Source organism: Aedes albopictus, chromosome 2 (genome assembly GCF_035046485.1).
Source record: "Aedes albopictus strain Foshan chromosome 2, AalbF5, whole genome shotgun sequence".
Taxonomy (NCBI): domain Eukaryota; kingdom Metazoa; phylum Arthropoda; class Insecta; order Diptera; family Culicidae; genus Aedes; species Aedes albopictus.
Window position 1 is genome coordinate 160,128,170 of NC_085137.1, and position 15,821 is coordinate 160,143,990.

The 15,821-nt window shown below is 42.8% G+C and overlaps 1 protein-coding gene across 2 annotated transcripts in view; it reads left to right on the forward strand.

The window, feature by feature from the left end:
• The first annotated feature begins 2,000 nt into the window (after positions 1-2,000).
• The window catches only part of LOC109414301 (androgen-induced gene 1 protein), a 60,729-nt gene continuing 46,908 nt past the window's right edge, over positions 2,001-15,821 (forward strand). Inside the window, exon 1 of one of the 2 annotated variants that reach the window (XM_029858574.2) lies at positions 2,001-2,450. In XM_029858574.2, the coding sequence (XP_029714434.1) occupies positions 2,259-2,450 (192 nt within the window). In that variant the 5' untranslated portion in view covers positions 2,001-2,258. Of the gene's footprint in view, positions 2,451-10,053; positions 10,805-15,821 lie in introns of those variants that run through there. The other variant, XM_019688118.3, reaches the window with a different exon arrangement.

Consider the following 15,821-nt stretch of genomic DNA (forward strand, 5'->3'; position numbering starts at 1 on the left):
TCAAGCAAGGGATACCATTTCATTAAAAAAACACTTAAATATGCAACATTTAGAAAATTTGTAGTATTTTAAACTGAAAATTAAATTTCCGTAACATTTATATCAGCACTTCTTATACTGCTTTAATCGGATCCTTTCAAAACACTTCAGATTCAAAAAAACTGCGAAAGAATATCAATTTATAAACATTTTAAATCTTATGACATATTGATATGAAATACTTAAAAAATAATCTGGCAACACTTCCGAAACGATTGAATTTAAGATTATCGAGTCGATTCACAATGTAGATCGCCTTATAAAAAGCTTTACAGCACGAACATTTGTTTCTTCCCATACAAATAGCGTTACGGTGGAATGGGTTTGTGTCAGAAATGGCTCATTTTGAATGAACCCATACATTGAAAATTCTTCAAAAACCAAAAAAGAATGACAAAATATTACAGTTTGCAAAAAAATAAATATAAAAAACAGGTCTTAGCTAAACGATTGCATTTGGATCAGCGCCGAAATGGTAAAGTTCTGGTTCGTTGTCGACCGGTCGTCAATGAAGCTGGCTCTATCACTACCGAACTCATTCGTTTTAGGTAACAGACGACCGAAGATGATATGGGATAGCACTTTGTATGCGGCAATCATTTCAAATAGCAATCCTCTGGTAACTGTTCGGATTCCCAGATCCCGAATAACATCTGGTGCAGGCAAATAGCCAACTTTTCTGGGCTTATCCTGATGAGTCCAGCAGTGATTTTTTTTTTTTTGAGCTGCTGAATGGCGTCTTTAAGCTCCGTTAGCGATTTGTTGGTTGGTTCCTATGATCCGCGATGCTGTGGTCATTTCCTCCATTGTCTTGATCATCAATGTCTGCACCATTTAGGTTTTCGTCGTAGTGCTGCTTCCACCTTTCGATCACCTGAAATTGTTCTGTCAAGAGGGCTTCGTCCGCATTCCAGCGCACTTCGGCTCGCGGAACAAAGCCTGAAATTGAAATTAAGCTTCTGGTTGAACTTCCGTAATTCTTGACAATGGCACAACAGTTCCATTTCCTCGTACTCCTCTTTTTTCAGGCGACATTTCTTCTCCCGTAAGAGGCGAGTCTGCTGCATCCGCTTTCGTTTGCCGAGTTCCATGCTGCAGCATAACAGTCCGCGCTGCGTTCTTCTCCTCCGAAACATCTCTAGAGTGTGTTTTATTGCATCCATTTTTTAAGGTCACTTGATCCGTTCGGCTCCAAAGATTAAGATCGATGGATACTAATTCAGTGTGTAATCTGGTTGCCTATGGCTTAATCGATTTTCCAGTTGCTTCATAACGTTTTTCTTTACCAACTTATTAAAGACAAGCCTGAAACTAAGCATGATCAAGTATTTCTAACTTAATTCGGCGCAAGTTGATTAGTCATGGCACGTCACATTGAAGTTCAACCAATTTACGTAATATCATTTTATTAGCTGTAAAATAAATTGCACAAATCACGCAAGGTTTGCAATAAAGATTTAACAACTGTACGCAAAAAAAAACTTAGTAAATACACTCCCGCTGAAACTTGCTCAGCAGAAGTGTAGTTCTAAGCGTCTGTGTAATCCGTCCAAACATGCCATTTTCGCAGCATTCTATTAATTCGGACACGTGTATATCACTCGGTTGCGCCCTATGATCTGCGCCTGCGAGTGAGGTATCAGACACAACTTAGTCAGTTGCGAACTACGGGGCAAGAGCACTATCTATCGCGACTGCTCCCGAGCTTCCTTATTCTACCGCACCGGTTCAAATGGCCGTAGTATCACATAAACAGCACAATCATAAGTAGTTTTTCTTCTCTCGCGCACATCACGCGTACAAGTCACGAGATTGAAGCACTTGCTAGCGACCAGTGGGAGAAAAAAATGAACTTCTAACTGCCGGCACGAGGGTATAGAACCCCGGCGATGTCCAGTTGACTTGAGTACTTTGGTCCAGTCCCTGTAGAACAAGCGAAAGTGAAACATCACCGTCGTCACAATCTGCGCTTTCGCTTCCAGTACGGTTATAAAAGTATTATTATTATCGAACGAGCATATGTAGGATGGAACATTCCTCGTACTCGGTCAACATTATGCAAATCGGTTCGTAATTTCAGCGTGTTCTACACAGGTATTACGACGACGACACGGGAAAGACAGAATCGCAACGAAAGGGTCGGTCGATATCTCAGCTGCAAACGTTGAGTTCTGTAGTAGTTCGGTTCCGGTGGTGCATATCGAAGCAACAGTGCAGTGATGTCGTCGGCGTTTCGGATACTATTTCACGGCTTGACGGCGCTTCACTATTTTTACGCGATGTACTACGATCTGGTCGTGATAGACGAATATCCGAAAGAGATCAAGGAGCTGTTCGGAGGATTGGCCAGCAACGAAAAGTACAAACTGCCGCTAAAGGGACGAGTGATATTTCTGACGTACTGGGGATTGGTAAGTCGCACATAGTTCCGGTTTAATTCTTAAGGTGGAACATTAAGAAATCCCATAACAATTTTGCATACAAACTTTAGAGGCATAAATCTGACGAAAATAGCATCGAATCAAGCTGTACTACTTTATCCTGCAAAAAGAGGCAGCTTTTCCAAATCGCTCGCATTTGTTTACGAATTTTCAAGATTGATGCTCTTGAAAACATGAGTAGGGGTCCAAGTCGGCCATTGTGGCAGCCATATTTGTATTCTCTGAAGTTTCTCCTTAAGCAAATGGTGTATCCGCAAAAAATACGAGTAAAAGTCCCACAGAAACTCATGCACGAATTTCAGGAGAACTCCTAGAAGTCATCTGAAATGCTTTTACGCCGGACGCATTTATTCAAAAAATTATCCGATGAGAGGTTAAAGGCACAGCCTCAGAGACCAATCGTATCAGGTAGGACCTTGCCAAAAGTGCCAACTTTGGAGGGGCGTCGGTAAGGCTAAGAAGTAAACTGGATGGTGCAATTGAATATTTGCATACCATCAGGGTTCAACTACACAAATAAAAATAATGAGGAATACACGTCATGTAAATTTTAGTCATGTAAACTTCCAGCTGTGATGGTTTACATGATACATCATGTAAATTTGTGTTATATGTCATGTAAAAACTCAGAGTAATGTTGAATTATTTGACATATAATGCAAGTTTACATGATATTTCATGTGATGTTCATGACAAGTCATTAAAACTTCTGTGAAATTGCACGCTCCAATTGTGTGCATTATATGACACATAAATTTACACTAGAGGAATTCACTAAACTAATTAAACCAATTAAACGTCGAGATCACCAAGGCAATCTTTGATTATAGGGAACTGCATGAATATTAGCATGGTTAAAAAAATCGTTTTTGCTCCACACCGTTTATTCCATTCGTAATCAGATTCTAAAGCCTGGAACACATAGCGTCCGTTCCGTCGAGGTTCGCGTTTTTTGACAGTTTTCCCATGGGAAATGTGTCAAACAACTGTCACGCACACGCAAACGGATGCATTGTGTGGGGCACTTCCAAGTAACAATTTTATTGCTGATTGGTTTTGTTTGATTTTTATTAGGGTTTTATTACAGCAATACTTAAACCTCAGAGTTTTATGACTTCTTTTATGAAAACCATTGATGAAATTTTTAAGTATACTATCTTAAAGATATTCATAAAGCTAGATTTTAGGAGTAAACAAAACTCTCCGACATGTAAACCTTCAGGCTTTCATTATTACCACAATAAAACAGTTCAAACTCCCAACAGATGGCGATTCCGTTCGATTAGTAATGACATCTGTTGGTGGAAAACCAGAAACTACGACACTGCTAGGTTTATTGCGGTCATCATAAAAGTAAACTTGCTTTCGTTTTATTTTCGCTAATTATGGTCGTCGCCATATTGAAGATGTAGCTGACGTAAATAGAAAATAGTTTGAAAAAAATTTGCTCAAATAAGCAATGAATTGATAGTTTGCCGTCATCGCCATAACATGCTCACATAAATAAACTCTCTCAGCTAAGTTTTCTTGTGATTCGAGACAGTTTTACTAAATTAACAAATTGATTTATTTCATTCCAGGATGACAATATTCACCATTTTCGGTAAAAATGAATGCGCATAAGCTTACCAACACAATAACTACTAAAAAATATTTTCATTGCCAACAATCATCGCACAAACTATGCCAAATTTGGTCCTTTAAATTGAATGATGGTTTCTTTCAACAAACATTATGAGGCTATTGACTTTACACTAACAAAAGATAAATTAAGAAAATATTTCAATGCTATCCGATAAACACGAAACACAAAAGTAGCTCTAAATAGTTGATTTAAGTGAATACTCTATGATATATATTATGTATTTCTAAATTTAAGTCAAATTATGTAACATTCATTGTAACAAACTGGTCCACTCATGATTGACGACAAATAAAATAAATAAAAAAATTACTTTGAAATGATCGCCTTCTACTTACGATTGATGTATCTTCGAAAACTTTACATGCAATCGAAGAAGCTTCTCTGCATTTTGAGCTGTCATAGTTTTTGTTGAATAAAAAAACAACAATCATCATAACCTCTTTTCAAGAACGGAAAATTTTTCAACTAGGTTTTAAAACAGTTTTATTGGTACTCTTAATACGGTTTACAAAACCTCTCCGAGAGTGGTCCACTTAGCCGGAAGATGCTCTTAAAGAAGTTATCAAGAGGTTTTGATGTACAAATCAGTTTTATTGCAAATTTTAGAAAATTGGTTATGAAGATCTCTTATAGAGCCGAACAAAACTTCAAACGTTACTTGGGGCATGCTTCCACGGGTCAAGCGATGACAATGACCGCCAGCTAAGAGTTGAGTGCTTAGCTGGTAGTGCAGCCTGGGCACTGTCGTCCTTCTGACCTCAGCTAGATTGAGGAGGTACGACCCGAGCGTCTGTTCACCAAGGAGGTGCGGCTCAAACAGCGTCTGTTCTGGCATCCAGCAGCTGAGTAAGAAACGCTGCACCACGCCCAGCTAGATCCAATCTGGTAGCCCCATCAGCGTGGTCGTCCCAGTGTTGGTTGGGACGTTAAACAGAACTGGCACGATGGCCCTCTGGCGAAACAGGAGTGTTGGCGTAGGCCCAATAAGCCACCCGTAAAAATCCCCATTGCGAATAACATAGGAGAAAATACGACTCGATACAATCGGCAAAGACCCACGCGACGAAATAAGGACTACGATTGGAAACTTGGAACATGGAATTGCAAGTCACTTGGTTTCGCAGGATGTGACAGGATAATCTACGACGAACTACATCCCCACAATTTCGATATCGTGGCGTTGCAGGAACTTTGTTGGACTGGACAGAAAGTGTGGAAAAGCGGGCATCGAGCGGCTACCTTCTACCAAAGCTGTGGCACCACCAATGAACTGGGAACAGGATTTATAGTGTTGGGCAAGATGTGACAACGTGTAATCGGGTGGCAGCCGATCAACGCAAGGATGTGCATGTTATGAGTTAAGGGCCGTTTCTTCAACTACAGCATCATCAACGTGCACTGCCCACACGAAGGAAAACCTGATGACGAGAAAGAAGCGTTTAACGTGCAGTTAGAGCAAACATACGATGGTTGCTCGCCGCGTGACGTGAAAATCGTTGTCGGTGACATGAACGCACAGGTAGGAAGGGAGGAAATGTACAGACCGGTAATCGGGCGAAACAGCCTACACGCCGTATCGGATGATAACGGCCAGCGATGCGTAAACTTTGCAGCCTCCCGTGGCACCGTCTTCCTCCGCAAAGATATCAACGAAGCCACCTGGAGATCACCCCACCATCCAACAGAAAACCAAATCGACCACGTTCTAGTCGACGGCAAATTCTTCTCGGATATAACCAATGTTCACACATACCGCAGTGCAAATATGGCATATATAGATTCGGATCACTAGGGTGTTTCAGGTAATTTGAACAGACCGTTACGCGTATATATTTTGGACATTTCCATTTGATTTTGCTGTAAATGTCCAAAATGTATACGCGTGATGGTCTGTCCAAAATACCTGAATTCTCCTACCTAGTCGCTGTTTGCATGCGCTCAAAACTTTCGAAAGTTACTCGTCGTAGTCGAACGCCGCGGCTTAACATCGAGCAGCTGCGTAACGTAGAAGTGGCTCAAGACTATAACGTAAGTTAGCAGTGGCCCTACCAACGGAAGAGCAGCGTGGCACAGCTACACTTGAATATGGCTGGAGGGACATCCGATCCGCCATAGGTAGTACCTCGGCTGCAGCACTAGGCGTCGCGACTCCGAATCACAGAAACGACTGATACGATGGCGAATGTGAACAGTTGAAAAAGAGAAGAATGCAGCATGGGCGAGAATGCTGCAACATCGTACGAGAGCAAATGAGACACGTTACAGGCAGACGCGGAACAGGCAGAACTCAGTCTTCCGGATGAAGAAGCGCCAGCAGGAAGAACGAGATCGCGAAGCGATGGAAGAGCTGTACCGTGCCAAGGACACACGAAAGTTCTACGAGAAGCAGAACAGCTCGCGCAGAGGCTGCGCGCCACAAGCCGACATGTGCCGAGATAATCACGGGAATATTCTCACGAGCGAGCGTGAGGTGGTCGACAGGTGGCGGCAGCATTACGATGAGCACCTCAATGGCGACGTTGCAAGTACCGAAGGTGGCGTGGTAACAGATCTAGGAGTATGTGCACAGGACGAAAGACTTCCGGCCCCTGACCTCCAAGAGATTGAGGAGGAGGTTAACCGATTGAAAAACAACAAAGCCGCTGGAGCAGATCAACTACCAAGAGAGCTTTTAAAATACGGTGGAGAAGCACTGGTGAGAGCACTACACTGGGTCATTACCAAGATTTGGGAGGAGGAAGTATTACCGGAGGAATGGATGGAAGGTATCGTGTGTCCCATCTACAAAAAGGGCGACAAGTTGGATTGCGGGAACTACCGTGCGATCACACTACTGAGCGCTGCCTACAAGATACTCTCTCAAATTTTATGCCGCCGTCTATCACCGATTGCAAGAGAGTTCGTGGGGCAATATCAGGCTGGATTTATGGGTGAACGCGCTACAACGGACCAGATGTTCGCCACCCGCCAGGTGTTGCGAATGATGCGAATATAACGTGCTTACACATCACTTGTTCGTCAATTTTAAATCAGCGTATTATACAATTGACCGTGACCAGCTATGGCAGATCCGGCTAAAGAATGAAGCCAGGTGGATCGGATTAGTCATTAATGTGTCGTAGACAAAGTACATGATGGCCTCTGGAGCCGACCTACTGATACCTGATACATGATGGCAAAAGGCTCCAGGGAAGAATTAGCGCGCCCGACACCCCGAATTTCATCTACGGTGATGAAATCGAGGCGGTTGAAGAATTCGTGTACTTGGGCTCACTGGTGACCGCCGACAACGACACCAGTAGAGAAATACAGATTAGACCGGTAGTCCTCTATGGGCACGAAACATGGACTCTCCACACACATAAGACCAACGCGCCCTTGGAGATTTCGAACTGAAGGTGTTGTGTACCATCTACGGCAGAGTACAGATGGAGATGGAAGACGGGACTTGAAGAAGGCAAATGAACCACAAGGTGCATCAGCTGCTGAGAGAACCAAACATCGTCCAAACCGCGAAAATCGGGAGACTACACAGATCGAAAAAAGAGTGTAAAATTCTGTGACATATGATGCACATGATTGGAGCGTGGGATATCATAGAAGTTTACATGAAATATCATGAAAAGTTCATGAAATATCATGTAAACTTCCATTATATGTCATGTAATTCAGCATGACTCTGAGAATTACATGACATATAACACAAATTTACATGATATATCATGTAAACCATCATAACACTAAGTTTACATGACTAAAATGAAGTTTACATGACGTGTAAATCTCATTATTTTTATCTGTGTACGGTGGGCGGGTCACGTCACCAGGATGTCGGAAAGCAACCCGATTGAAATGGCTTTCGAGAGCCATACGACGGGTACAAGAAGAGCTGGTGCGCAGCGAACTAGGTTGGTCGATCAAGTGGAGGACGATTTGCGGACCCTTCGCAGAGTGCGGAACTGGAGACAAACAGCCATGAACCGAATATAATGGAGACCTAGCAGAGGACACTCAGGCCTTAGTCTGACCGGTAAGCAAAGGTAAGTAATCATCAGTGGAGGTTGAGCCTACTATGGGCCCCGCAAGAATCTTCGGTTGGAAAAGATGCACCATCGCACCAAATGTACCATGTTACATGGTCCATGTACAAAACGCTGATACGACCGGTGGTTTTCTACAGGCACGAGATTTGGACTATGCTCGAGGAGAATATACAAGCACTCGAAGTGTTCGAGCGACGGGCAATGAGAGTCTAATAGAGGTGGGGAAGACGATACTTCGTGTGCGTGAGATCCGTGTCTGGTGCAAAACATGTCACTACTACAAGCAAAGCGAGCTCCCATAAGAACGCGTGTCAAATAGTGACGTCACTATTTGTGTTTACATTTTTCTTTCCATACTAATACATAGCCATCTCTTCTTCTTCCCCACCTACTAATATACTATAATATATAATATAATAATATACAATATATAATATATAATATACACTGAGAAATATTTCTATTCAATGGCTGAGTTGGGCTTACTCAGAAATCGAAAAGTCCTTTGTTTTCTTACTCAGTTTCTGTTAAAAGTGGGACAACCCATTGCCAATGGTTGAAACTGAGTAAGAATACAAAGGATTTTTCGATTTCTGAGTAAGGCCAACTCAGTCACTGAGTAGAATGTTTTCTCTGTGTAATATACTCTCATTGTTCGGCGGGTGCTTGGGACTATAGATAGTAGAGTAAACATAGATCCGTGATGATGAATCCGTTGTATCCAAACGAACTGTCAAAATCTGTATCCAAACGAGCATGACGTCATGATTCCAACAACACCAATGGAGCGCATGACGTCATATTCAATCGTCGCACTCTTGAAAAATACTATTCACACGCTTGAAACATTTCACTCAGCGATGTCCGCGGATCTATGTTTACTCTACTATCTATACTTGGGACCATCTTTGGCGGTATGCAAGAGAAAGTGTGTGGCGGTGAAGAATGAGCCACGAGCTCACTGCACTCTTTGGAGCCGGAAGGTGGTAAAAACTGGAACGATACGATGTGCAGCACATGTTGTGAGAATGCCGGACAACAACACAGAAAAGCTGGTGTTCACAAGAGATGCGGATGGTAAACTCCATTGCACGGTAACGTCATCAAGAAATCGCTCTTTTTCTCTCCTATGGGAAATTAGAAAACAACAGGACCAACACCTGTCAAATTTGACAGGTACTGGTCCTGTTGTTTTCAAACACTCTGAAAGAGCGAAAGAGATAGAATTTCGCCGTGAGGTGGTCTATTAGCAGACCTGAAGGGTAGCGTGCAAGCTGAGCGGACCAGGTGCAGATCGATGTCAAATGTGGGACGCAGCCTAGGATGGAGGACTGCAGCCACGAACCGGCGAAGAATTGTTGATCCAGGTTTATTATGATTGTACATAATGTAATGCTAAATAAATGATAAATAAAAATAAATGGCATAAACCTTTTGGTAAAGAGTGAACCCTAAGCAAGCCGATTGCAGAACACCGTGACGCACAAACAAATTGGAAACCTCTGCATTTGTTAGAAAGCTCCATAGAGAGTGGGTACTCACTCACTGCGAATATGCGCATCTGCTCTTTGCTCTCGCAATCAAGACCATGCGAAAGCAACAGAAATGCAACTGGAACCAGGCTGTGTACTATAGGTATTCGCATCGTCGTCGTCGTCAGCTCTTCGGTCGATAGCGTATAAACATTCGCCCCGACCGACGACGACGCTCACGAGACGATGCCCCAGTCCTGGCTGGCTGGGTGGAAAACGTGGAAAACTGGTGCCGTTCTGTGGCGATATCCTTGTTATTTTTTGGAGCCGTCGCCGCCACCGTCCTCCGACTGACTGGGTGGGGGAGGGTGTGTACGTGCTCCAAAACTCTGGTGAGTGAACGCACGGTCCTCTTTTGTACGTTCCATCAGTTACCGACTGGGGCTGCTTGGCGACGGTACTATTCGTGGCGCTGGGTGAAGTCCGTGCGTTGTTGTTGGGTGGAAGCCATTCAGCTTTGAATGGTGTCGAGTTTCCTCGTGTGCAAGGATTGACCATAAAGTCATAAAATAAAATCAAAAGCGTGATTGAGATTCTGTGATTTTCTATGTCTGTCGAATTCCAGCGAAGAGTGAAACACATGTGCCGAGGTTCTTTCCGACATTCCAAGTGAAAAATCCTGCTCATTAAGTTCCAACAAAGAAGTGCAAAAGGCCAACATCTATTGTACGTGCGCGTATCCTTGCTAATTCTGCATCCTGTTGAGTGTTTGTGTGTGTTGGTGTCGAGTGCCCAAGTGAAAGTATCCCTTCCGGGGGAAAACCCAAGTTGGGTCAGCTTCCCATCTGCAGGTAGCAGACAAACCTCCTGGATACCGTGTGAAGTGTGTGGAAACAATTTGAAAGTGAAAATTCTTCCCTTCTGTGAGGATCCTCGACTTCTTGACCCCAGCACCACCCGGCCGGCGGCACAATGACCAGCGTTCAACTGTACAAATCGCGCACATTTGTGCTGGTGTGGCATCTGATTGCCATCGGGCAGTACTACTATGCGATCTACTTCGATCGGTACTTCGTTAAGATACCGGAGGATCTGAACATCCCGAAAATGATGCGGCCCTCGGAGTACGGCGGACGGTCCAAGTTTTTGACCTACTGGTGTTTGGTTAGTATGCGCTGATAGCGATTGTTGTTAGATGTTATCGTATCGTTCATATGGTGTCGTTTATAGCCGTATACTAGCGGAAGGCATTTATCTCTGACAAGTATATTAATAAGATTCATGCATAAATTAGCAGCACGCGTCAAGTATCATCTTGAAAAGTGCCGCAGTCTCTATCATTGAAGTGATGACTTTATAAGACTTGGTATAAATGGCATGCACGAAACAAAAATATGTAATTGTTTATGAAACAAGTTTACAAAATGATGTTTTTAGCACGAGTCATACATTCATCCAGTGAGGTCTGCCTTCTTCTACGAAACAAGCTGTGAATAAGGATCATGGCTGATCAATGTTATTAACCCTCAAATGGATACCTTAAATCAAGCTCCGTTTTGGGACCCTGGGGTCCATTGGACCCCAACATATATTCTCGTATATCTCGTGATCCTTACTTTTTAAAAGGGTGATGTTTTCAGCAAAGATGTTAGGTATGTCAAGGCCTATCTAGTGATAAACAATTTAGTACAAGAAATTACCGCACGGGTAAAATTCTGCTCCCAAAAATCATAAAAAAACGACTCATGATTTCATGAGCCTAGTGCATTTTCGTTTTATAAAAATACACCATGATTTATGATCATGATAGTATGATCCATTCTCTCGTAACGCTACCAATGCGTTACTTTTTTGCTAAAATTATGAAGCTGAATCATGGTAGCGGGATTTGGACTCATGGTTTCGGATGCGCAGCGCCTATGATCCTAGTGAAATTTCAAGAACCATAAAGCTAAATCATGGTAGCAGGACTTGGACTCATGATTTCGGATGCGCAGCGCTTATGATTCTGGTGGAATTTCTAGGATCATGAAGCTGAATCATGATATTGAGAGCTGGACTCATGGTTTCGGGTGCGCATCGCTTATGATTCTGGTTGTTTTTCTAGGATCATGAAGGTGAATCATGGTAGCGGGATTTGGACTCATGGTTTCGGATGCGCAGCGCTTATGTTTCTAGAGGGTTTTATATGGCCATTCAGCTACATCAGCTACATCCCTTAGTTTCAATTTCGCAAAAAGAAAGATTATAAATAAAATTCACTTACCACGAAACAAAGACTTTCGACGGAGACGGCGGAGTCAGAACAGGGTCGGTGATATTCCGTCGTTTGACCGAGACGGAACCGGATCGAACAGGTACGGGGCGAGCAATGAAGAGGCACGGCACGGATTGATGCAGTCGGGCCGGCACGGAAATGGAATCGGACGGTGCCTGCGTCGTTTGGTGCTGCAAAAACGATAACTCGGGACGGGACTGGTGTCGTTTGACGCCACCGGGACAGAAACGAACGAAGCCGGAATTGGACGGATCCGGGGCGAGGGATGACAGCCGCAGTCGTTTGCGGTAGAACGGGAATGATGGCGTGCAATAGGATGCGTCTGCGTCTACAGAAACGGACGAAGCCGGAACGGAATTGGACGGATCCGGCGCGAGGGATGACATTTAACTGAAATGGGGATGACGTTTAACTAGAACGAGAACGATGGCGTGCAATCGGATGTTATTTAGAAATAAGAACATTTTTGGCACTTTTTTTATACTCACCGGTTTCTTTAGGAGAGGGCTTCTGCTAACAATACACTAGAGAGCACAAAAAATACATAATTATTGAATTAAAACCAATATTTCCATTAAATTAATGGTTTCTTACATTTTTTCCACCATTCACAAACGATGCCGCACACTGAATGACCACGTTTTGACAGGTACGCGTAACGCTTGATAATTTTCATGATTTCGAGCTCATGAAAATGGTTGCACCGAATCATAATATTAGTTGCTCGGATCCTACAATTAAGATTCGTGATCATGTTTTCATAAAATGACCGACTTTCATGTTTCATGCTTTGTGAATCATGAAAGCGGGATCAGATTTGTTTCCGTGCGCTAGGTGGCGCTAGATTTAGAGCATTCCAAAGTGCTTCCAATCAATAGGATGAAACGTACCTAGCAAGTGGACAAGACGCTAAAAACAATAGGGTAAATCGCACTTCTGTAGATGGGTAGACATACATGTCCTGCGGCTCAAAAGGGGTCGTTCAAATATTACGTAATGAATTGGAGGAGCAAGAGGGGGAAGGGGGTCAAGCACTGTGTTACGCTTTAAACAAAATTCCAAAATTTCCCATACAAAAGTTGTTACGTGGGGTAGAGAGGCGTTCTAAAATTTTCAAATTTAGCGTTACGTATCATTTGAATGGACCCAAAGAGACATCACAGACAAACAGATATAACACTGAAGAAATTACCATCTTATATATCGTAAGCTCCTGACTACTAGTTGGTGTCTTCGGCAAAGTTGTTTGCTTGGGCAAGGGCATACAGATGATGAACCATTTGATATGATACTTCACCACAAGGCAGCGCTAGTGAGCATACAAATATTATATCTCATATATCTCAGGATCCTGATTTCTCAGAAAGCTGGTATCTTTGAAGTTGTTCGGTAGGGTAAACATTCAAAATTTAGAGTGCACCAATAGATTATGACGTCGCACAACCCAGAAATAGTGGTGCTAGTTAGCATTTACATTTTATATCTTAGAGGAATTCCTGCAATTCCTGAAGGACTACCAGGGGAAAATCTTGCATCATGGGAGGAATTCCAGGAGGAATACCGGGAGGAATTCTTCTGTGTATTTTTAGTTGAATCGCTGGTGGAGTTCATAAAACAATCCCTGGAAGAATTCCTGAAAAAAAATTGGAGGATAAGTGGATCTCCTAGATAACGACCTGGAGGAACTTTGGCGAAAATGATTGAAAGAATCCCTGTATTTATTTTCTAAAAAAATCCCAGGAGGAGTTCCTTCAGAAATTCCGGAAGAAATTCCTGAAGGTATCCGTATGAGAATCCGTATGAGTATGAAATTAAAAAATAACGTTCATATAAATAAATCTGCTGAAGTCATGAACTTGGAATATTTTCTCTAGATCGAGATATCAAGTGCCTAATAAATGTATATTACATATTTGAAATGTAATTCGAAAGTCTTATCCATATGTAATCTTTGAAGCTATACTTTCGCCACCTATTGAGTCAATTCTGAAGTAAATTATCCATCACATCCATTGTTTGCCATTACATTGCATCAAGACATTCATCTCAGAAGAAGTTTACTTTTTTGAGGACGTTTGTCGCTCAGGGTGTCTAGGATGTTGAGCTAGTATGTATCTAGGGTAAACAGGTATAATATGCCCCCCCTAAGCAGAAATGGAAGTATATCTGAAACTGGTGCCTTATTCCATCTATTGTTCACTGCAAATCGTTGTTACTAAAGTTAGTGAAGTGTTGCATGCGAACTTTGCCTTTGCAGAGGTGGCTATGGAAGCTTTGAAACGTTTTTCGAAAACGTTCCAAAATTTGCCTTTTCAAAACAAACGGGGCAATACGCCCCATCAAAAGAAAAACGTCCAGCCCCGCGATAAAACTGACCCAGGGGATAATTCCACCACATGCTTATCCTAGGAGGGTCTTTCAACAAGTGTTTTGCTGCATAAAAATTGCAAGGTAACACAAGCGAATAGAACTAGCTTCGTTTACAATGAAGTCAGCTCACAAGAGGTAAAATATTACGCCAAAAGCCTCGATTTCAGACTTTTTGATATTTTTATTGCTTTTTTGTACCAATTCACTAACGGACCAGCTTGATGGCAATAATTATTCAATATTTGAGATTTGTAATCGATCACGCATGCGAAAAGTGCTTGAATCGCTAGAAAATGAACAGGGGCGTTTTGCCCCGTGGGGCGCATTATACCCTTTTACCCTATTGGTGCCACCTTGCAGAAAAACGTTAGCATAATTTTTATTATCAAATGGATTTTGATGTATTAAACACTTTTGCCGAAGACACGAACATTCTATGCATTTGGAATATCAAGATCAAGATATTCAAGCTATCAATCCGTAATTTGAATACACACTAGCGCCTTCTACTGGGCTAATTTCGATTCGAATAATTTATCATAAGATTGCCCTTGGTCTGCAGAAGAATTTTGTCGAAGACAGCATTATTCTAGGAAGTCATGAACAAAAGATACAATCATTTGTGCCGTGGGGTCCCCAGGGGTACAAAATCGCCTGGTTCAACTTTGACATCGAGAAAAATCCATAGTACGCCATGAAACCAATGGTATTTTTGCACAAATAACTCATCGCGGTGCAGTTTGAAGGTACTGTAAAAATGGGGCCGATATGTCAATCCAAACTTGTTTGCGACAACTTCAAAGTGGCTCTGGGGTCCAATGGACCCCAGGTATCCATTTGAGGGTTAACCGTCCTATGATGTTTAGGATTGACGTACCGCGTTGACGTAGTGCACGCTCAGCGTGCCTGTCTGGGTCATATTGACCTCAACATCTTACTAGGGGCTGTTGTTCGAAAGTTGGTGTCTTCGGCAAAAATGTCCCGCTGGATGATGCGCGTCTCTTTTTTTTTCCCTTCTAAACCATAGGGAGGAAAATCTGCTCAACAGACACCCTAACAGGAAGGTTAGGATAGTGTAGGATTAAGGCCGTCTTCTACAACACTAGTAGAAGCCAGGACTACTCTCTCCTCGACCCACTAAAACACATTCCTATGGTCGCCAAACCCTACGTCTCTCCGGAACCACCAAGAGGATATTGCTTCAGAGAGGGGCTAGTGCACATCGCACCTTCAAGGTTAGCTGCGTAGCCTACCAGCAACGAACATCGATGACTCGCTCTGGAGAGTCCATCACGGTAACATGCTGGCGCTTAGCCTGTTTCCCGAGTGGTCCCGAGCTCATTTGGTTGAAAATTAAGACTGCACAAGCCCTTCAAAGTTCGTATGGGAATTACTATGGGAAAACGATGTTTTCCATTCAACCGACCTTAGCATTCCCCCAAGTGCCCTAGAGTGTTGGTTGACCCTTGGTACTGCTAGGCTACCCTATCAGCTACAAATTTGCCGAAGACCTCATTCAAATTGGATGCCTCA